This window comes from Hyaena hyaena, unplaced genomic scaffold (assembly GCF_003009895.1).
Source record: "Hyaena hyaena isolate Hyena2069 unplaced genomic scaffold, ASM300989v1 scaffold_774, whole genome shotgun sequence".
In the NCBI taxonomy this organism is placed as follows: Eukaryota; Metazoa; Chordata; class Mammalia; order Carnivora; family Hyaenidae; genus Hyaena; species Hyaena hyaena.
Window position 1 is genome coordinate 307,251 of NW_024081406.1, and position 22,442 is coordinate 329,692.

General features: G+C 44.0%; 1 protein-coding gene across 1 annotated transcript in view; it reads right to left on the reverse strand.

Annotated features, from left to right (window-relative positions):
* The window catches only part of FAM184B (family with sequence similarity 184 member B), a 147,471-nt gene that overhangs the window by 26,711 nt on the left and 98,318 nt on the right, over positions 1-22,442 (reverse strand). Inside the window, exons 7-8 of the mRNA XM_039218720.1 lie at positions 19,192-19,299; positions 7,176-7,279 (exon numbers count right to left, since the gene is read on the reverse strand). Of these exons, the coding sequence (XP_039074651.1) occupies positions 7,176-7,279; positions 19,192-19,299 (212 nt within the window). The remainder of the gene's footprint in view (positions 1-7,175; positions 7,280-19,191; positions 19,300-22,442) is intronic.

Sequence of the window (22,442 nt, forward strand, 5' to 3'; positions counted from 1 at the left end):
TACCATTATGACATATCTCCTCTCATCCCTGAGAGCATTCCTTATTCTGAAGCCTACTTTGATATGAATATAGCCACGTTAGCTTCCTTCCGCTAACTGTTTGCATGGTATGGTTCATCTTTTTTCCTTCAGACCTATCTGTGCCTGTATCAGTTTGCAAGGGCTGCAAGAACAAAATACCACAGGACGGGCAGCTTAAAAACAGAAATTTATTTTCTCACAGTTCTGGAGGCTAGAAGTCCAAGATCAAGGTGTCATATTTGTTTTTTTCTGAGGCTTCCCTTCTTGCTGTGTTCTTATGTGGCAGTTCTTGTCTCTTGTGTGTGTGCTGGTCTCCTCTTCTCATAAGGATGCCCTAATAACCCCATTTTAATTTAATTACTTCTTTAAAGGCCTTGTCCCTAAATATGTCACATTCTAAGCTACTTGGGGTTAGGGCCTCAACACAGGAGTTTTGCGGGGGATACAATTTTGCTCATAAGAGTGTTTTTTTTTTAAATTTTTTTTAATGTTTTATTTATTTCTAGGAGAGAGAGAGAGAGACAGTGTGAGCAGGGGAGGGTCAGAGAGAGAGGGAATCACAGACTCCGAAATAGGCTCCAGGCTCTGAGCTGGCAGTCAGCATAGAGCCTGACGCAGGGCTCGAACCCATGAACCGCGAGATCATGACCTAAGCAAAAGTTGGACGCTTAACCGACTAAGCCACCCAGGCGCCCCAAGAGTGTCTTTATATTTATTTAAATGTCTGTCTTGTAGACAGCGTATAGCAACATCTTGCTTTTTTATCCTCTCTGACAAGGTGTCTCTTTTAGATGGTATGTTCGGTTCATATACATTGTAATTATTGAAATGGGTGGGCTTAAATCTATGTCTTGCCATTTGCCCAATCCCCCCCTTTTCCCTTTTCTTCTTCTTCTTTTTTTTTTTTTTTTTACTGTTTGTCTTCTCTTCTTCCTTTCTACCTTCCTACGTAGCAAATATTTTTCAGTATTCCATTTTAGTTCCTTTATTGAATTGTTCTAGTTCTTCTTTGTATTAATGTTTAATGCTGTTCTATGGATTATAATTTGTATCCTTAACGTATTACAATCTATTAGAGTTAATAAGGTACCTCTTGATGTAAAACATCAGTCTCTTCCAACCATATAATTCCATTAATCCAATCCCTGTCCTAGCAGCCCAAGAGTCCATACACAGATGAATGGATAAAGAAAATATGGATGGATGGATATATATGTATATAAAGATAACGTGTGTATGTATATTATATACATATATAATAAAATGTCACTCAGCCATAAAAAAGAATGAGATCTTGCCATTGTGACAACATGGAAAGACATAGAGTGTATGATGCTAAGGGAAATAAGTCAGATCAAGAACAACAAATACCAAATGATTTCATTTATACGTGGAACCTAAAAAACAAAGCAAATGAACAAACACATTTTTTAAAAAGCAGAAAAAGACCCATACATACAGAGAATAAGCTGATGGTTGCCAGAGGGGAAGGGGTGGGGAGGTTGGGCAAAACAGGTGAATGGGAGAGGGAGGCTCAGGCTTCCGGTGGTGGAATGAAGTCATGGGGCGGAAAGGCACATCACAGGGAACAGAGTCAATGGGATTGTAACACTGTTGCATGGTGACAGATGGTAGCCACACTTGTGGTGAGCACGGCATAATGTATAGAGTTGTGGGATAGCTATGTGGTACTAATGTAACATGTCTGTCAACCATACTGCTATTAAAAAAGAAGTGAGAGCAAACAAAAAATTTAAAAAAATCCTATCCTGTCCTTTGTGCCAATTTAGTCATATATTGTCAATACCATTACTTATGAATCCCATAATATTGTTAATATCATTATCATTATGCTCCTTCTTAAGCAGTTAGATGTGTTTAAAGAAATCAAAAGAAAGTAAAAAACCAGACTTTTAAATTTACGTAAACGTTTACCATTTCTGATGCTCTTCATTTTCTCCTCTAGATCCAAGTTTAAATCCAGTAACTTCTTTTTAGCTTAAATAAATTTCATTAGCACTTATCATACTACAGGTTGGCGGGTGGAAATTCTCTTAGCTTTTTATACCTGAATACATTTTTGTTTCACTCTCATTTTTGAAGGATATTTTCACTGGATTTAGAATTTGGAGTTGACAGGTTTTTTTTTTTTTTTCCTTTTAGTACTTTAATGATACTGTTCAAGTGCTTTTTTTTGGAACACAGAAAGAGATAATGCTGGAAGGCCAAGGAGAAGTTTATTGTCATTAGTACTCATGAGAATTTAAGCGTTCCCTATATTTGTAATGTTTTTTTTCTTTTAAAGCTGGCTGCTTTTAAGATTTTTTTTTGGGGGGGGTACATTTGTTTTAGCACTTTTCTGTGATGTATCTAGGGATTTCTAGGATGCATCTGTAATGCTGTCTTTGGATTTATCCTGCTGATAGTTCACTGAGTTCCCTGAATATGTAAGTTGATGCTCCTCATCACTTTGAGAGAATATTCAGCCATTATCTTTTCAAATATTTTTTCCTGACCTATTTGCTTTCTCTTCTTCCCCCTGGGCCCCAACTACATGCATGTTAGACCATTTGATTTTGTCCCACAGGTTACTGAGGATCTCTTTCTTAAAATGTTTTTTTTTTCTTCTTCTTCCTCATTTTCTGGATAAGGCAGTTTCTATTCATCTGTCTTCAAGTGATTAACTTTTCTTCCATGGCCTCCAATTTGCTATTATACACACCAGTGAGATTTTCATTTTGAATATTGTACTTTACAGTTTCAGAATTTCCTTTTGTTTCAAGGTATTCATTCCTCTGCTCCATTCCCTATTTGTTGACTGATTATAATCATCTCTTCTTCATGTCCTTGAACATAGCTCTTACAATTGTTCTAAAGTCCTTGTCTGTTCATTGCAGGTCATTTTAGGGCTTGTTTCTATTGGCTGATATTCTTTCTTGATCACAGGTCACATTTTTCTGCTTCTTTGCATTCTCATAATGTTTTTATTGTGTGATGGATGTTATGACCTGTGGATAATATAGTATATGTAGGTAGGTAATACAGAGTCTATGTCTGCTTTTCAAAAGCGTTGACCTTTGGGAGCCCCTGGGTGGCTCAGTTGGTTAAATGTCTGACTCTTGATTTTGGTTCAGGTCATGATCTTGCGTTCATGAGTTTAAGCCCTGCATCTGGCTCAAGCACAGAGCCTTCTTGAGATTCTCTCCGTCTCTCTCTCATCCCTCCCTAATCTCTCTCTCTCTTTCTCTCTCTCAAAATAAATAAATAACTTAAAAAAGAAGTGTTGACTTTTGTTCTTCCAGGAAGTTGAGGTACTGAAGGCCTTTCCTGATCCTTCTGGGTTTGGAATTGGCTTTTGTTAGAGCAGGTGCATTTAATATTGTCTTCTGTTCCACGTTTTGGCCCTTATTCTGTAGGATGTGTTTCTTGCCCCCAAAGTATGACCTCCAAGAGGTCTCCACTGAACGCCTGTACTGCTTGGGACGCACCATCTCCCAGCTCAGCACACCCTCTGGTATTCTCATTTTCTCAGTGCCATGGCAGCAGCACACATCTGGGCCCTTTGGAGTCCCATCTTGTAGATGTTTTCCCAAGCCCTTGGCCAAGGACCTGTGGAGAGTACGCTTACAGAGCTCTGCCCTTCCTCCCCCCACCCCCACCCCACAGGACCATCTCCTCTGACAGCCTGCCTTACAAATTCCAGCTTTATGGGCCCTGAGCCCTCCTGACTGCCTCCTGAGCTCAACTTGACTTCACCTCCCCCGCTTCAGCTGGCATCTCCCCACAGGCAGAGGAGCAGTGGCAGGCGGGGGGTCGTGGGCTTCGGTTCCCACCTCAAGAACACAAACCTTCCCTGCATGTTGTCCCATTATTCAAGTGTGCAGGCATATGTCTTCTCCAGTTTAAAAAATTTTTTTTTCTAATGTTTATTCATTTTTGAGAGAGAGAGAGAGAGACAGAGTCTGAGCAAGGGAGGGGCAGAGAGAGGGGGAGATACAGAATCTGAAGCAGGCTCCAGGCTCTGAGCTGTCGGCAGATGCGGGGCTCGAACTCACGAACCGTGAGATCATGACCTGAGCTGAAGTCGGATGCTCAACCGACTGAGCCACCCAGGCGCCCCTGTTTTCTCCAGTTTCATAGCTGTTTCCAGAAAGAGTAACTAGTACCAGACTGGAAGCCCATGGCTGGAAGCAGAAGTTTCTGTTCTTACTGCCACTATTAACGGATCAAGTGACCCTGGAGAGGCGGAAGGCCTGTGGCTCTTCACTTTATACACAACAGTTGCCCTAAATTGAGATGTAGCTAAAAGTGTGATTGTGGAGTCAGAGACACTCATCCAATCCTATCGTCTACCTTGGGCAAGTTATTTGACCTCCTTTCCTCTATTTTCCTCATCTTTAAAGTGAGGTACTTCAAAAATAGTATCTACATAATGAAGGTTAAATGGATTAATCCTTTGTTAGGTGTGTATTTATTTTTGAGAGAGAGAGAGAGAGAGAGAGAGAGAGAGAGAGAGAGAGATAACATTAGCGGGGGAAGGGCAGAGAGAGGATGTGAAGTGGGCTCCAGGCTCTATGCTGACAGCAGAGAGCCTAATGCAGGGCTCAAACCCACAAACCGTGAGATCATGACCTAAGCTGAAGTTGGAGGTGTGACCGACTGAGCCACCCAGGTGCCCCTAAACAGGTTAATCCTTTTAATGTGGCAACACGTTACACACGTCACATGCCAACATTCAATAAATATTTATTATTTTCATCACCATCATTATTCCCTAGAACACCACTAATGGATTTTCCCTTTCTGACCCATTCTACTGCCTCAACTTCCCTCACCTAAGGAGTCAATTCCATCTTGGACACATCACTAAGCGAGCTGGCTCTCCTGACATCCCTGTCCCTGCTTATTAAAGCGGATCCTAACCTGCTCTTCTGATTATGACCTTCAGCCAATGGAACAGCCGCCTCCCTCTTAGAGCCATCATGCCCAAAAGCCCATTTTCCTGACAAGCATCCCCCATGAGGACAACTCCTGAATGTGCAACCTGGCCCTTCCTGCAGCTCCTGATCTTCTTAGAGCTCAGGCAACTGTTCTGTTCCTATCCCATCAGCGTTTAAAACGCTCTTCTATTGCCACCAACACCCCTGTGGGAATGACCTGCAGAGTCCCCGCTTCCATTTTGTGTCTGTAATTGAGGACAGCCCCTTACTAGTGTAGCCACCACGGGAGAAAAGGACATGGCTGTGATGATCGCCACCTGCGGTGGGTCTGCCCAGCACCCTCCCCCTGGGGAAAGCGTTTCGTCTTCCCGTGTGAGTGTTTTTAGTCCACAGGGTTCAGGTGCAGCTCACTCTGCCCTCATCCCCAGATGGGCCCAGGGGAGGGCATGTGACAAAGGCCAGGCCAGTCAGAGCACTCCATCCCTGTGGCCAGACAGCTTGGCTCGGGCATCAACATGTGACTCAAGCTGGACAACTTAGAGACCTGTTTGAAGTTTCTGTCAGTATTTTTAAGAAAAAAAGCTTTATCTTTCCCTCTGGAATTATGAGTTCTAAAGGGGACAATATCTACGGCTGCCAGTGGTAATGCAGCAGTACCAGGATTTAACCTGGAGACCTGACTCCAGTCTGTCATCCTTTTTTTTTTTTTAATGTTTTATTTATTTCTAGGAGAGAGAGAGAGACAGCATGAGCAGGGGAGGGTCAGAGAGAGAGGGAGTCACAGACTCTGAAGCAGGCTCCAGGCTCTGAGCTGGCAGTCAGCACAGAGCCCGACGCGGGGCTCCAACCCACGAACCGCGAGATCATGACCCAAGCGAAAGTCGGACGCCCAACCGACTAAGCCACCCAGGCGCCCCCAGTCTGTCATCCTTAACGACTGTTCTTCTGTGCCTCATAGATCCTGAGGCAGACATGGAGGACTCTGCGAAAGTACTGGTGGCTGGGAGTTCATTGGGCTGTAGGCTGCCCAACACTGCCATTGGTCTGGTTTAGGGGTAGAGACACTGCTTCCCCAAGGCTATGATCTGAATATTTATGCCCCTCCCCTCCCCATTTCATATGTTGAAACCTATTGCCCAGTGTAATGGTATCAGGAGATGGGGATTTGGGGAGGTGATTAGGTAATGAGGGTGGAGCCGTCGTGGTGAGATTAATGCCCTTATAACAAAAGACATGAGAGAGACCTCTCCCCTCCCACCCTCTCTCTCCCCTCCCACCCTCTATCTCCCCTAACTCCTCTTCCTCAACCCTGCTCGCCATGTGAGGACAAAGAAAGAAGATGGCCACCTGCGAGCCAGAGCAGAGTTCTCCAGGACCAGCACCTGACATTGGACTTCACAGCCTCCAGAACTATGAGAGGCAAATTTCTGTTGTTCAGGCCACCCAATCTGTGGTGCTTTGTTACAGCAACCGGAGCTGACTGGAAGGCATGTGGACAGCATATTCTCTGTCCTGTGATAGTCTGGGTCACGTGACTTGCTCTGGCCAGTGGAATACAAATAGAAATGAGAGAATGCAGTTCTGAGTGTACGCTCTAAGAGCCACTGAATATTATCATCAGCTGGTTTGAGATTCTTCCCTTTACCATGACGACAACATGCCCTAGGTAGGGGCTAAAAGTTCAGTCTCCGAATGACAAAGCATGTGGATGAGACTTGAACTCTACCCGAGGTTTGGGGCAGGCCATAACATGTAACCCTCAGCAAGGAGCCAAGATTATGTGTAGCTGACCTATGAGTTAAAAACCACTATAGTATGGGGTGTTTGTTATAGCAGCTAAAGCTGACTAATATAGGGGATAGAAATGGGGATTTCATTGATGACAAAGCCCCCCCCATCTCCCCTACTTAAAAAATCTCGGAGGAATAAGGAGCACAGGTTTGAGGTCAGCCCAGGTCTGAGTTTTGGACAGGCTTACTAACCTCTTTGAGTCTCAGGTTCTTAATCTATAAAATGGCCTCTTTAGGTTGGTGTAACAATTAAATAAGATAAATTGTGTAAAGCCCACAGCTGTACTGAGGACATGATGCAAAGGCCAGTGATAAATACTTGAGGAATGAATGAATGAATGAATGAACGAATCAATGAATGAGTCCTTCCAAATCTGAGTCCTCATTCATTGGAGCACTTGCAAGCCTGCATGGCCGCCTGTACCTTTCTTCTTCGTCACTGCTGGTTCCTTCTTCAGCTGCTACCTTATCCTGGTACCCTTCTCCTTTGGGCAGAGTCTGAGGTTTATTCAGCTTCGAGCATGGATCCTAAGGCAGAAACAGTTGCAAGATGAGACTAAGTACCCTTCCCTGATTCAGCCTGTGGCTTAACAAACCAGAGAGCGGAGGAGAAAGAGCCCCCAGCAATCCACGATCGGTGCGCAGTCCGCAACCTGGCGTGGTGAGGCCTGGGATGGGTCAGTGCCCAGCACAGTGCCTGGCTCAGCAGCAGCCCTCATCCCATAGCCTGTCTTTCAGCTGACCGAGCATTCACACAGCTGATGAAACTTAAGCACCGAGAGACTAAGTAACCTGTGCAGGGTCCCACCGTCAGTGAGTGGTGGAAATGGCGCCTGCAATCAGGCAGTCGGACCCTGGGGCCGCTTTGGGCTCAGAGAACACTGCCAGCAACAGCTACTGATCATTGTGAACAACTGCTATTATTATGACACCGTTTTAAGGTGGCAGCCTGGGGGGCGCCTGGGTGGCTTAGTCGGTTAAGCGTCTGACTTTCGCTTAGGTCACGATCTCGCGGTTCGTGGGTTCGAGCCCCGCGTCGGGCTCTGTGCTGACTGCCAGCTCAGAGCCTGGAGCCTGTTTCAGTCTGTGACTCCCTCTCTCTCTGACCCTCCCCTGCTCACGCTGTCTCTCTCTCTCTCTCCTAGAAATAAATAAAATATTAAAAAAAAAGGTGGCAGCCTGGGACATCTCATTACATAGGATCAGAGAACATGAGACTCGCTGAATGACCGACCGTACGCGTTGAGAAACAGGGTGTGGTAGGAAGAGAATGTGGAAACCATCAATGAACACTGAGGCCTCGGAATTTTCTATGAATTGAATTTGTTTATGTAAGCATCCTCCCCTTTCCAAAGAGTTAAAAGGTGAAAAAGACCTTCTTATTTTGATTTTTCTACTTGTTATAGTAACTGCTGTCTATGGAACACACTATTATAAGACAAACTAGGAACAGATTTCTTTACGGGAAAATCTCATTAAATAATGATAAATTGTAACCTGGGGCTTCCACTAACTAGTTGTATGGCCTCGAGCCAGCCTCTTCCCTTTTCTGGACCAGAGCTTCATCAGCTGTAAAACAAAGGGCTTGCTTACATCTGTGCTTTCAGCTTGTGCTGCAGAGACCCTGGGACACGTTCCCTGGGGCTCTCAGGGTTTGCAAGGGGCAGAACGGAGGCTGGAGGCTGGGGCCTGGGGCTCCCATTCCCTCTCAACCTGACATAAAATTGCTTTGGTGGTATTTCCAGGTACTGCAATGTCTGTTAAAGGTTGCTAAAGTTGGGGCGCCTGGGTGGCTCAGTTAGATAAGTGTCCAACTTCAGCTCAAGTCATGATCTCAAGGTCCATGGGTTCAAGCCCCATATCAGGCTCTGTGTTGATAGCTCAGAGCCTGGAGCCTGCTTTGGGAGTGTGTCTCCGTCTCTCTCTACCCTTGTCCCACTCACACTCTGTCTCTTTCTCTCTCAAAAATAAACATTAAAAAAAAGTTTTAAAAGTCACTGATGTCAAGGCCAATGATGACCTCTGTTTTGCCAAATCCAGTGGTAACTGAGCCTCCCTGCAGAATTGGAAATATCTGGTCACTCCCTTCTGCAAGTGGCCCTTTCTCATCCTCCTCCCTCACCACCAACTCCTTCTTAGTCTCCTCTGCTCAAGCCACCTGCTCTTCTGCTCCACTGCTTAATCCTTGGACTTCTCTCTCTCACTCCCCAGCATCTCATCTGGTTCCAAGAATACTGATGATAAATAAATTTAGTCTGTTTCCAACTTTCCCCTAAACTCTGTACTTGAATATCCAACTGTTTAAACCAGGGAAGGTCACTTGGTTGTGGTAAGTGAAGTGAAGGAGTAAGGCATACAAATATCAGAGGAAAGAGCATTGTGGGTGGTGGAACAGCCTGTGCAAAGGCCCTGAGACAACTACATGGTTTTTGTTTAGGGAGGATGAGACCAAGAGTTCAGATCTGGACATGTTGCAGTTTGAGAAGCTTGTTAAGCATCTGAGAGATACCTGGGATATCATCTTCGACCCTCCATAGGCTTCTCCATAGGCTTCTCCACATCCTGGGCCCCAGGCATGTTTAGTTTTATGATGAAGGTTGCCAAAATCATCAGAGCTGGAGGCTCATCAGCCTCAGAAACTGATACCGTTTCAGCTCAGCCTCATAGGCTGCATTCGTCCTTGGCCTTCCCCATTCTACATCTGTCCTTCTGTCTGTCTAACTGCCTGTGCTGTAGGCTCTCTTTAGAACCAACACCAGACACAGATGTAACAGTCGAATATGGACTGTTTAACTGGCTCCCACAATCATGCCATGTTGTTTCCTAAAATAAATCTCACATTCTCTATCACTTCTAACACTCTGTTTCTTTAATCTGTGGATCATACTTATCTTTCAAAGCCCCACTCAACAGCCACTTCCCCCATGAAGCCTTCACAATCTCTTTTGTTGCAATTATACCCTCTGCTCTTGAAATTTCCATAACTTTTTTTTTTTGCTACTGTAATTTACTCACAAATATTTATGGGTCATTTACTATGTGCCCAACACTGTTCCAGAGACACAGCAATAAATAAGACAGAAAATAGTTTTTCTGCTCTGTATTAGTTATAGGAGAATTCTCTTTCTCCCATTCTAGAAGGTAAAAGAAATCCCATATACAGTTTTTAAAATGTTATAAATCCCACAGCCAATAACTGAGAACATTCTGCACGGCCATTTTCCTTTGCCTGAATCTTTTTTCTTTATTGTGTGCAACGGGATACTAAATTCCAGCTGGCTGGCATGCCATTAGTTGCAGGGCCCAGTCAGTTGGGTTCGTTGCTGAGCACTTTCAAAAATGATGTTATTGACCAGCTTACAATCTCCATGTGGACTGTAAGCTAAAAGGCCTAACTCTGCATCCTGCTTTGAGGTATTTGGGGCATTAAAAATATCTTCGGGGGGGCACCTGGGTGTTCAGTTGGTTGAGTGTCCAACTTTGGCTCAGGTCATGATCTCACAGTCCGTGAGTTTGAGCCCAGAGTGGGGCTCTGTGCTGGCAGCTTGGAGACTGGAACCTGCTTCAGATTCTGTGTCTCCCTCTCTCTCTGCTCCTCCCCCACTCATGCTCTGTCTCTCTCTCTATCAAAAATAAATAAACATTAAAAAAATAAAAAAATATCTTAGATATCTCCAATTCTCATAAAGCCCAGAAGCAAATATCACAGTCTAAGCAAAACAGCTTTGTGAGACACCTCTTAAAAATACATGTTCGGTATAATCCAGGGAAAATTATACAGTAAATGCAGAATAATAGCAACAAATCAGAATGGTACCATACTATAAGTACATTAATAATGATAAAGTTAATTAGTCCAGGTTTCAAGAGGAAACTGAAGGTTATAAGGAAATGTTGATAAACAGAAAACACAAAATAAATTGGCAAAAATAATCTTAATGGTATCAGTAATCATGATAAACATGAACTGGCTACATTCAACATGGTATCTATCCTGGTAAAAAGAATTGTTCACTAAAACTCTCTAACAATGAACCTATAGACATCTAACAATAAAGCCTGAAAACATAAGGCAAAATGTTCAGAACTGTACAGAGAGATAAGCAAATTTGTAACTATAATGGGAGAATTTAATAACCACCTCTCAGAAACTGATATTAAGTAGACAAAATGAGCTAGGATCTAGAAGATTTGAACAACCAGGTAAGTAAGCTAAACCTAATAGCAAAAATATATATATATATATATATATTTATATATATATATATATATACTAATCAGCGCTAACATTTATATGGTGCTACGTGTTGCCAGGCCCTCAACTCTATGAGATGGGCAGTATCAACCCATTTTAAAGATGATGAAAGTGAGACAAGAGAGGATACACAAGTTCCCTAAGATAATGCAGTGATCATATCACATAGCTAAAATTCAAATATACCAGCAACCCTGAACAACACAGAATTGAACTGTGAGGATCCACTTATATGTGGATTTTTTTTTTATCAGCACAATACAGTACAGTATTATAAATGTATTTTCTCTTCCTTATGATTTTCTTAATAACATTTTCTTTCCTGTAGCTTACTTTAAAGTATGTGTTAATCGACTGTTTATGATATTGGTAAAGCTTCTTGGTAAACAGTAAGTCATTAATAGTTGTTTTGGGGGGAATCAAAAGTTATGTATGGATTTTTGACCATGTGGGGCAGTTGGCATCCCTAAGCCCTACAATGTCCAAGGGTCAATTGTATACTTAAATGATTAACATTAGAATACAGATGTTTTTTCTATCACATATGTAACTTTTAAAAATGACCCCACAGTAGTCTATGGACAAATCTCACCATGGTTCTGAGTGTTGATGTTCTACACGTGATGTGATGACAATGCAATAAAATTAGAAAGCAACAAGAAAGTAGGTTTTAAAAAGTAAACTCTGGGATACAGCTAAGACATACATTTTAGAGCGAAATTTACAGCCTTAAATGTATTTATTAGAAAACATTCAAGAGGTTAGAAAAAGAATAACAGAACAAACCCCAAATCAGTAGAAGGAAAGAGAAATGAAAGACAAAATTAATGACATAGAAAAGAAGAGATTCAACCAACACATCTGAAAGGTGACTTTTTGAAAAGACACATGAAGCCTGATCAAGGCAAAAAGAAGGATCTTAAAGCAATATGAATAATGGACAAATACTTCATGAAAGTTATTATAGAGATGAAAAAGAATTTGAAATGTACTGAGCCACTGTGAAGACCATGAAAGGGAATGTGCAGGATGTAATTTCTGGGCCACCTTATCAACAACTGATATATTTAAAGGCATCCTGGGCAGGAGTCCAGAAACAGGAGAGAATGGAAAACGCTATAAAAAGCTGATGATGCACCCGGATGACTGCACCGGCTCCCAGCTGCATCACATTTTTCTATTTCCATACATTAACTGATGGATGCCTATGGCAGGAAAGACACTGCCATCTTTATGTTAAAGATGGGGATGTGAGGTCCCACTCCCTGCCTGGATTGTCCCACTCCCTGCCATGATTCCATGTGACCACCATGTTGGGAAGATTGCCAGATGCCAGCACTGGGACTTAACTGGGTATGAGTTCAAACCACGTTGTACAACGTTATACAAACGTGCTATGAGAACTGTCTGTGAAACAGACACTCAAAATCCATCTGACAGATGAAAACTGTTTTCCTAATCAAGAGGAAGGTGAACTCAATAATCCTTTCCGTCTGTTCACTTTTTTCCCATTCCCTAGGGCCAGAGACAGGGAGATCCTTCCTAAAGAGGAAGGCGAATTCTCCTTTCCCTCCACATGTAATTGGAGAAGGACGCCAGTGTTCTTCTAAATTATCCTCCAGGGAAGGCAAATTTTGGTTCCTAATCTAACGTTTAACTACCAGGACTCAAAATGGTATCCATAATTCCCTTCGTTCAGTTGTCATGTCATGTATCAGTTTATGTATGAGATGGCGCTAAACATCTGTCACAGCAGGTGCTGGAAGGGTAAAGATCAAGAACACATAGTTCTTGATTTCAGCAAATTTATGGTTCAGCGGGGGGTGAGGGGTGCGCGAGGCATGGACCAACAGACCATATAAATATCACAAATATTTCCCTCCTCTCTCCCCCTATCCTTGTACCTGGTATTTGAGATCAAAGTACATCATTCAAAAGGTGCTAGGGTGCCATTAGAATATATCACAAATGGATATGACCATGGAGATCAATAGTTGGCTGAACAAATGCTTTCAAGCCCACCAATACTCATGTCAATGGTGCGCTCCTCTGATCTTCAAATGGAACTGACTCTCCAACTGCCCTTTTCCTGGTTATCTGCTTATGGTCTCAGTGAGTTTATCACAGGAAAGACCCTGAGCCACTCCTGGTGTACTCTGAGTTATCCACCTCTAATTCACACTCCTGGTTTCCCCAGCAGGCTCCAGTTCAGCCCAGCATTCTCTATCCAGAGCCAAAGTGGCCTGGGCATGAAGTGTGCACAGAAAAATAAATAGTTCTGCTTCTTCTCCAATCATCCATCATAAAAGTCTCCTCCCAACACCTCCTAAGCAAATAGCTGGTTATTTTAAACCTGTGTTCACATTAGGTCTTCATCATCCATCTTCCAGGCAGTTAACCTCTTCTGGATTGTTTCTATTTTAAAGGAACGCCCACGCCCAGGAAATCTCCTGGAAGGGAATATTCAAAGTCATCCTCAAGTTCAGTTGACAATCTTTCAAAAGTAGCATTATGTACATCTTAAAATAGAACACCTAATGCAATGGGGTTTTGCTGAAATGATTATAGGGGACTGTAATAGATACTATAAAGTCACCTTACATTTATAGAATCTTGAAATAGTTTTGAAAAGTGCCTTCATGTGCATTCTTCTGTTCATTACAAGTCCCTGGGGTGTGGAGCCAAGCAGAGATTATAGCCGCCATTTTACTAAAGAGAAGCAGTATGGAATGTTATCATGGGCTCTGATGCTACTCTTTGGGCCTCAGTTTCCCTACCTGTAGAATGTGCATAATAATGACTCTTGTCTTTTAGGGTTGTTGTGTGGCTGTGTAAAGCACTAAGTTCTTGGCACACAGTCAGGGCCTTATCAGAGTAATAAGGAAATTGATCCAAGGTTTGTGGATTTGCCTGACGTCCCCAAGTAGATCTGGGGTACAGCTGGGGTGGAATCCACGTCCTAGCCCTCAGACCTGAGCTCTTGCCCTCCCTATGCTGTCTTCCCAGGCTCAGCAGATCTCAGTCTGATTCTCGGCCAGGAATCTCTCCACAGAGTAAATCTTCAGGGCAGCCTGCCTGTTCCATGTCAGATAGAACCAGACCCCTCTAGTCACACCACACAGAGACACTGCAGTTGTTCAAGGACTTAGTGATTATTTGTCTGCTCACCCTCAGGACAGCTGACACCCTTGGATTCACATGATCCAGGTATGGTACATGGTGACAGCTGCCTGGCAAAGTGCACAGGGCCTCCTGTGAGCAGGGGGATACTTCTCAGGCCTGGGGGAGCGTCAGAGTGCCCCTCATCCCCCTTCCTACTAGTCTTGGTGATTTCGCCTTGAGACCTTTCACTGTGGTCCTTCCCCCTGCCCGGTCCCTTCCCAACAGAAGTCATCTTCAACTTTCAGTGTCCAGGCAGATGGCGGCAGATGTCACTCCTCTGTGGAACCTTCCTGGACTCCCCTGGGCAGAAACCTGCCTCTCCAATACTGGCTGCAAAGAATCTTCCTACCATTATTACAGTATTTCTGGTAACAGGTTATTATTTAAATACTTATTTCCCTCAGTTGTAATGGAACTCTCTGAAGACCAACACTGAGCCTCACTTACCCCTCCCTCCAGCCTCCGTGCCCTGCATAGACACCACACATAAGTATTTGTTGAGGCAAAAAGGCTTGAATAATAATGACCACAAATGACTCTTCTTTCTCTTTTGGAGAGGTGTAGGCACAAGAATATCTTCCCTAGTTGACTGTGACCCAGGCACCAGAGGAGTCTTCCAGAAAACAAAAAAACAAAAAACGATTTTCCTTCAGAATTAGCAAGACTGACATGGCTTTCTGAAACCCAGAGAACAAAACTATGAATCTAAGAGAATCAATGAGACTTGACACGAGAGACAAGGACGAAAAGTTCAGCAGAGTCCCAGCTAACTGTCCCGGGGACAGAGCCACACCCAGGCTTGGCAACCGTCTCTCTGCATGTTCTGGGAGTGGAGTGAAAACAGCTCAGTTCTCAATCAGCGTTATTATTTATATCTTCTTGACTCTGCACTGCTTTGGCAGAAGAGCCAATGGCCTAAACTAAAATTCCTGAGTCTTTAAAAAAAATTTTTTTAGGTTTATTTATTTATTTTGAGAGAGAGCACATGTAGGTAGGGAAGGGGCAGAGAGAGGGAGTGAGAGAATCCCAAGCAGGCTCCACATTACCAGTCCAGAGCCCAATGTTTGGCTCGAGCTAATGAACCACAAGACCATGAGCTGAGCCGAAGTCAGATGCTTCACCAACTGAGCCACCCAGGCACCCTAAAACTCCTAATTCTTGAACAAACTTAAATTTTATAGCCCTCAGTTCAGCAAGAATATCTTTGGGGAAGTGGCCATTTAACACCCTCTTCTGGCATCCTGTCTCTGTTTCCACCTCCGGATGAGCGGCCGGATGGTTCAATCCCCTCTGAGCCTTCTCTTCAAGACTCTGTCTCCTGTGGGTTCCTGTGTAGTGATAGCTATCACTGCACAGCAGATGGCCACTCACACATCCTCTGCACCAGCCTGGAAGACTCTCTAGGATTTTGTATCTCTAGGGCCTAACCAAAGCTTCGACTCCGTTGGCTGGCATATAGGCTTGCCAAAAATATTTAAATAAAATTCTGAATTTTCTCTGATTGGTCATGTTCAGAAAGTTTGTAATGTGCTGTGTTGGCCAGGTTGTGGGGAAACGGGCACTCACATGTGCTGCCATTGGGAATGTATCCTGGGACATCTTTGGTGCAAGGCAGTATGGTCTAACCATCAAAGTTAAAAACTCACATGCCACTGGACCCAGAAAATTCTACAATCATGAGTTAGCACCTACTGAGCATTTCCACAAGCTGGGTACTTTCTGCCACTGTACATATATTAATTTATTTAGTTCTCCCAAAAGCCCTCTGAGGTAGATGGGATCATTGCCCCATTTTACAGATGAGGAAGCTCAAGCAAAAGGACTTTAAATCATTTGTCTGAGATTCTCCAGCTACTCAGAGCCTAGGGATCTGGTTCAGGGGTGAGCTTTCTTAACTGCTATACTACACTATATCCCACTACAGAGCTTTCCAGTGAAGTAGTCCGTGTAATGGAAAAACCAACCATAATATCATAAGGGAAAGGTTAAATATTTTATGACTTTTCTTTTTAAAAAATGAGGTTGATATGGAAGTGTACTGCTGTGTTACAATCTTCAAGCTATGAAAATTTAAGGCAGAGCACAAGTAGAGCACAAGGCAGTATGCTACCACTTGTAGAAAAAAATAATATATTCATAATTATGCTTGCATATGCACAGTATAGCTCTGAGCAGATAGACAAGATAGAGAACTAGGGGGTGGAGGATTCCTTTTCACAGTATGCCTTTATGTACCTTTTAAATTCTGTGCCACATATATGGATTAGTTATTTGAAAAAAAAAAAAAAAACAACAATTTAAAAGAACAAACTACCTGCAACGCACATAATAGTTGCCTAATAGAAAACATAGCATGAGAAATTTAATTCTATTTCTAAATGTCCACATAGTTTTAAGACTGTTGATTTATGAATCTTTCCTCCAGCACCTAGCTCAGAGGCTGGCACATGCTACATATTCCACAAATGACTGGGGAATGAATGAACCACATGCAGGCAGTGTTGGACCAAATGGAACTGATATTCATCAAGGTTCCTTGTGCAATTCTATGTAGAGGGATACATACCACTCCCCAGAAACTGGGCTCATGAGGGACAATGTTCTAGACCAAGGAGGGTGGTAGGAGAGCCGAGTTTCAAGGTGAACCAACTCATGGCTGTCAACGTGCACTTGGATTTTGAACTTCTTCAGGGCTCTTAGTTACTGGGGGCAATCTTGTCCCCAGAAGACATTTGATGGCATCTGGAGACATTTTTGGCGGAGATAGTTTTATTGGGGAGATGCTATTGGCAATTGTTGGGTAGTGGCTAGGGATGAGGCAGAGAAACCTTGGGCTGTCATACCAGCTCTGGCCCTTATTCATCTGTTCTGGAACATACCTAGAACCTCTATGTATGTGTAGTGTCCTCTGAAAATACAGCACATGCACAACTTTCCTGAGGTGATCAACCTTATTTTCACTGAAATCTCATCACTCAGGATCCTAGGCAACATCATCCTATTTCCCTGCCACAGCCAGTGTGAGGAGCTGAGAAATATTCAGATATTTGAGGAAGAGTCGTTCTGAGAAATACCACAGTGTGCTGGTGGGAAGTTCAGCCGTCCTTGGGTCCATGAGTTCTTCTAGCAGAAGGCTAGCTCATGAGGCTGGTTCCTGGGAAATTGAGGGAGAATGAAAATATCTGCATACTTCTCAGGCAGACATCATCAGAAAGGATGGGTGGCCCCAGATCAGGAAGGACCAGCCCTATCGATGAGGGTACCTTCAGCTTTCTCCTACACGCTTATGTAGGAGCCATGAGGGCTCAAGGATTCTCCCCAGTCTGGGTGTCGAGGGGAGGGGAGGAAACACAGGACATCCTGGCTCCTCTTCTCATCCCCAAGACAGAGTTGAGGTCTGTTTTATCTGGGAGGCATCGGCCATGTGTTAATACTTTCACAAGGAGGGTAACGGGATCAGAGCCACAGACCAGTAGTTCTGTCCTGTCCTGGCTGCTTGGATGCCTGTGACCATGGGCAAGTTACCCAATTGCTCTGTCAATCAGTTTCTTCCTCTGTGAAATGAGTGTGTTATAGGACTGTTGTAAAACTCCGATGAAGTCATAGATGGGGACCGTGCTCTAGAACTGACCAGCTCCTATACAAATGTTAACTGTTATTCAAGTCCTTATTTTGGCTCATTTTCACCCTGGTGAATATGTGGGTAAGGATGGGCAATCCCAGTGGGGCATGAATGCCAGGGGGATGTTGGCAGGTTCTGGGTTCAAGCTCTGGAAGTCTGACGTCAAGGAAGAGAAAATGCTGTTCCTGTAGACACTCAGGCACACGGATGTGATAAGTCAGAGGTGCGTGAGGTGTGTGAGGGTGAAGCAGTGAGATTCTGACTCACTTACATGTGTTTTCCCACCTGGAGTGTGACACGGACTGAAAATTTAGGGCAGTAATAAATAAAATTTTACGGTGGTGAGCTTTTGGTGGCTCCAGATGCAAAGGGTAATAGGGGAGCTGAATCAAGATGGTCATCCAAGCCAGGGCGCTCAAACACTAACTTCACGGGAATTATTTATGTTTTTGATATCACGCAACCAATGTTAAATGAGTGCCTGTGTTTTGCATTAAACTGTGCTCCCAGGGAGATATATTGAAATCCTAGTCCCCAGTACCTATTAACATGATCTTATTTGGAAATACGCTTTTGTGGATGTAATCAGTTGAGATGATGTAATCAAACTAGATTAGGGTGGGCCCTAAATCCAACATCTGGTGTCCTTAGAAGAAAGGCCATGTGAAGACCCAGAGGCACTCACACATGTGATGACAGAGGCAGAGCTTGGAGTGAGGCATCTGCAAGCCACGAACACCACAGATTGCCAGCAGCCATCGGAAGCTGGTAGAGAGGCATGCAGGAGATTCTTCCTCAGAGTCTTGGAAACGAACCAACCCTACTGACGCCTTGATTTGGGATGTTTCCCCTTCAAAACTGTGAGACAACGTATTTCTGTGGTTTAAGCCACCGGTGTGTGGTAATTCATCATGGCGCCACTTAGGAAAATAAAATAGCTTATCATGAGCTGACAGAGGACAAACTGGAACCAGTTTCTGTCCTGGGGCAGAGTCCCTGAAAGGGAAGCATCGTGCGGAAGAGCTAGTGTGAGAGTAATGGATACTGCAGAGGAGGAGGGGGGCGGCCAGGGGCATTATTACTATGCTTCCTGCTGGGCAGTACCAGAGGCCGGCTCTGGACAAGGGCCTTTCTATCTGCCAAGCAAGCTGCTGTCCGAGAGGGAGAGAAGATTTCATCTGACAAGCCTTGTTCCTTTTCAAACCACATGTATAATTACTTGGAACTCTATTTTCTTCATGGCTTGTGCAAATGGATTTTGTGGTGACTTTTTTTTTCAGACATTTTGGCAGCTCTGAGGGGGTAAATAAAAGAACCGCTTAATGCCAGCATGTATAACTGAGGACGATGAAGTGCTGAAAGAGAAATATCCTTAATTAAAGCAGAAAAAACAGAGGTTACCTGGGTCTCTAAAATACTACAGGGCTGGCTGTCCAATTCCTGGGGCCCTTCTTTGCCTCTTCGGGGATGTACCTTATTCTGTTGGATAAATTCTTCTAGTCTTAAAACCTAGAATGGAAGAAAAGAAACGCTTGGTAATGACACAAAGTCCGATCTCCTAATGGGGTCATTAATCTGGGAAACCATTCTCCTGGGTCAATCAGTTCTGGGGACAGTGCTCCAATAGACAAATTCCAAATGTGCTTCTGGAAAGGCCATTTCTTTCTTTTTCTTTTTTTTTTTAATGTTTATTTATTTTTGAGAGAGAGAGAGAGAGTGCACACGAGTGGGGGTGGCACAGAGAGAGGGAGACACAGAATCCAAAGCAGGATCCAGGCTCCAAACTGTCAGCACAGAGCCTGACGTGGAGCTTGAACTCATGAACTGAGAGATCATGACCTGAGCCGAAGTTGGACACTTAACCAACTGAGCCACCCAGGCACCCCTGGAAAGGCCATTTCTAATTGGCAAGTTGCTTCATCTTGGAATAGATGAGCTTATATCTCCCTTTAAATTATTTATATAAATCCACCTATACTAGAGCTGCAGGGTGGTTTTCACTGGCTTTCATACCATTACTGGAAGGTCACTCAGTTTCTTTTTTTAAAAAGTTAGTTGGTAAAGAAAAGGAACAATATTTAAGAATTGTACCAATAAGGGGTGCCCAAGTGGCTCATCTGGTTGAGTGGCCGACTCTTGAATTCGGCTCAGGTCATGATCTTACTGTTCATGAGATTGATCCCCATGTTGGGCTCTGTGATGACAGCATGGAACCTGCTTGGGATTGTCTCTCTCCTCTCTCTCTGCCCCTCCCCCTGCTCTCTCTCTGTCTCTCTCAAAATAAATAAACACTAAAAAAAAAAAAAAGAATTATACCAAAAGAATTATACCAAAATGAAAGAGTGGCTAGAAGGTGCTATTAAATTGTATGGCTTTAGCTTTAATTATGATGATGATTATTAACCAACTAACTGTAGAGTCTTTGATTAAACAGACTGGCTTCGCTGCTCTAGACTCTGGGAAGAATGAGGCCAAGAACCCTAAAGAAAACTCAGATGTTGCTAACAAATCTTTGTAGGAAAGCTAGTACTCCTCGGGCATCAGGCCAGGTATGAGGAGGTAAGGGAGAGGGACAAAGTGAGAGCAAGATGATAAGAGAATAAAATATGCCTTCTAGGAGCTGTCGTCTTATGGAGGAGGCAGAAACATGTTTATAATCACAGCAACATTCAGAAGACAAAACGATAAAAGTACCGTTAGTGGTGAGTTTGCTCTGTGCCAGGAACAGACCTAAGCATTTTACGGTATAAACTCTAATCTGCACACAATACTACTACAGAGAATCTACGGCAATAAACTCTGCCCAGGGGGGTCCAGGGTGGCCTTAGGGGCACTGAAGGCTGACTAGGAGTCCATCCATGGCAAGGGTGAGAAAGGACATTCCAGGCAGCAGGAATAGTAGGTACAACAGCAGAGGGAAGGTACGATGTGTGTGAGAATTGTAGGAAGTTCCATGTCAGAGGCCCAGCGTGAAGGAGTGGAGGGGAGGGAACAGAGTCCTGGGGGTAGTGGTGGAGAGTTAGATTAGGCCCAAATCATGGAAAACATGGCAATTAAAGATTTGGGAGAAGGAGGAGTGGGGCCTTGAGCAGACCCGGGGTTTAGAATGCTAGTTCTGGAATTAGCCAGACTAGGGAGAATGTGGACACAGGGAGATCCAGGCCAAGACTCTTGCAAGAGTCTAGGCAACATCACAGATGAAGAAGAAGATGATGATGAAACTACTTACACTGCATCTTGCTAAGGCTTATGAAATACTCAGATGAGTCCTATGCACTTGTTTACGTAACATCTATAAGGGGTAAAGAAAAACAGAGTCTAGGTGAGCCATCCTGGGGGTGCCGATAAAGACAGGGGAGGGGGACCGAGAGCCTTAGTGGCAGGACCTACAGGACCTGACATCTGAGTGGCTGGGGGGGGGGGGGCGGGGACTCTAGGGGAGGATGGAGGAGCAGGAGAGAAGGTCAGGGCTGACTCTTCCGTTTCTAGCTTTGCTAAGCTGGTGAATGGATGACGTCACCACCAGGGCAGTGGAAAGAATGGAGGTGACGAGTAGGCACTTTGTCAAGGTCAGCCTCTGGGTCACACCAGCCATCTGCAGATACTCAGGTCCTGGCTGATCCTGGGGCATCAGAGACAAGGCATACTGTGCTGGATGTAGTATTAGCATCACGGTTAAGAGTGGGGTCTTCACAAGGGATACAGGAGGGCTGATGCATAGGGGCACATGTACCCCAATGTTCATAGCAGCACTCTCAACAATAGCGAAAACAAGAAAAGAGCCTAAGTGTCCATCAACAGATGAATGGATCAAGAAGATGTGGTTTATCTATACGATGGAACACTACATGACAATGAGAAAGAATGAAATCTGGTCATGTGTAGCAACATGGATGGACCTTGAGGGTGTTATGCTGAGCAAAATAAGTCAGGCAGAGAAGGACAGATACCATATGTTTGCACATACAGGTGGATTAGGAGGAAGCTATCGGAGGACCGTGGGTGAGAAGAAGGGGAAAAATAGTGGGGAGAGGGAGGGAGGCAAACCATGAGAGACTCTTGAATGCTGAGAACAAACTGAGGCCTGATGGGGGTGGGGGGGAGGGGAAGGGGGGTGATGGGCATGGAGGAGGGCACTTATGGGAATGAGCACTGGGTGTTATATGGAAACCAACCTGACAATAAACTATTAAAAAAAAAAAGGGTGGGGTCTTCAGAGCTGCATAACCTGGGTTTGAATCCCAGACCCATTACCATTAACTGTGTGACTTTGAGGAAGTGACTTACTGTCTTTGTACCTCAGTTAACTCATCTGTAAACGACAGATCATTTTCAAAAATTTTTTTTCAATGTTTATTTTTGAGAGACAGAGAGAGATGGAGCTTGAGTAGAGAAGGGACAGAGAGAGAAGAAGACACAGAATCCAAAGAAGGCTTCAGGCTCTGAGCTGTCAGCACAGAGCCCAATGAAGGGCTCAAGCCCAGGAACTGTAAGATCATGACTTGAGCCAAAGTCGAAAGCTTAACCAGCTGAGCCAACCAGGTGCCCCTGGAGACCACAGATCACAATAGCACCTACTTTGTATGGTGGTTGTGAGGATTAAAAGGTGATATACGTAAACTGCCCAGATAGTACCTGAACAAGTAAGTACT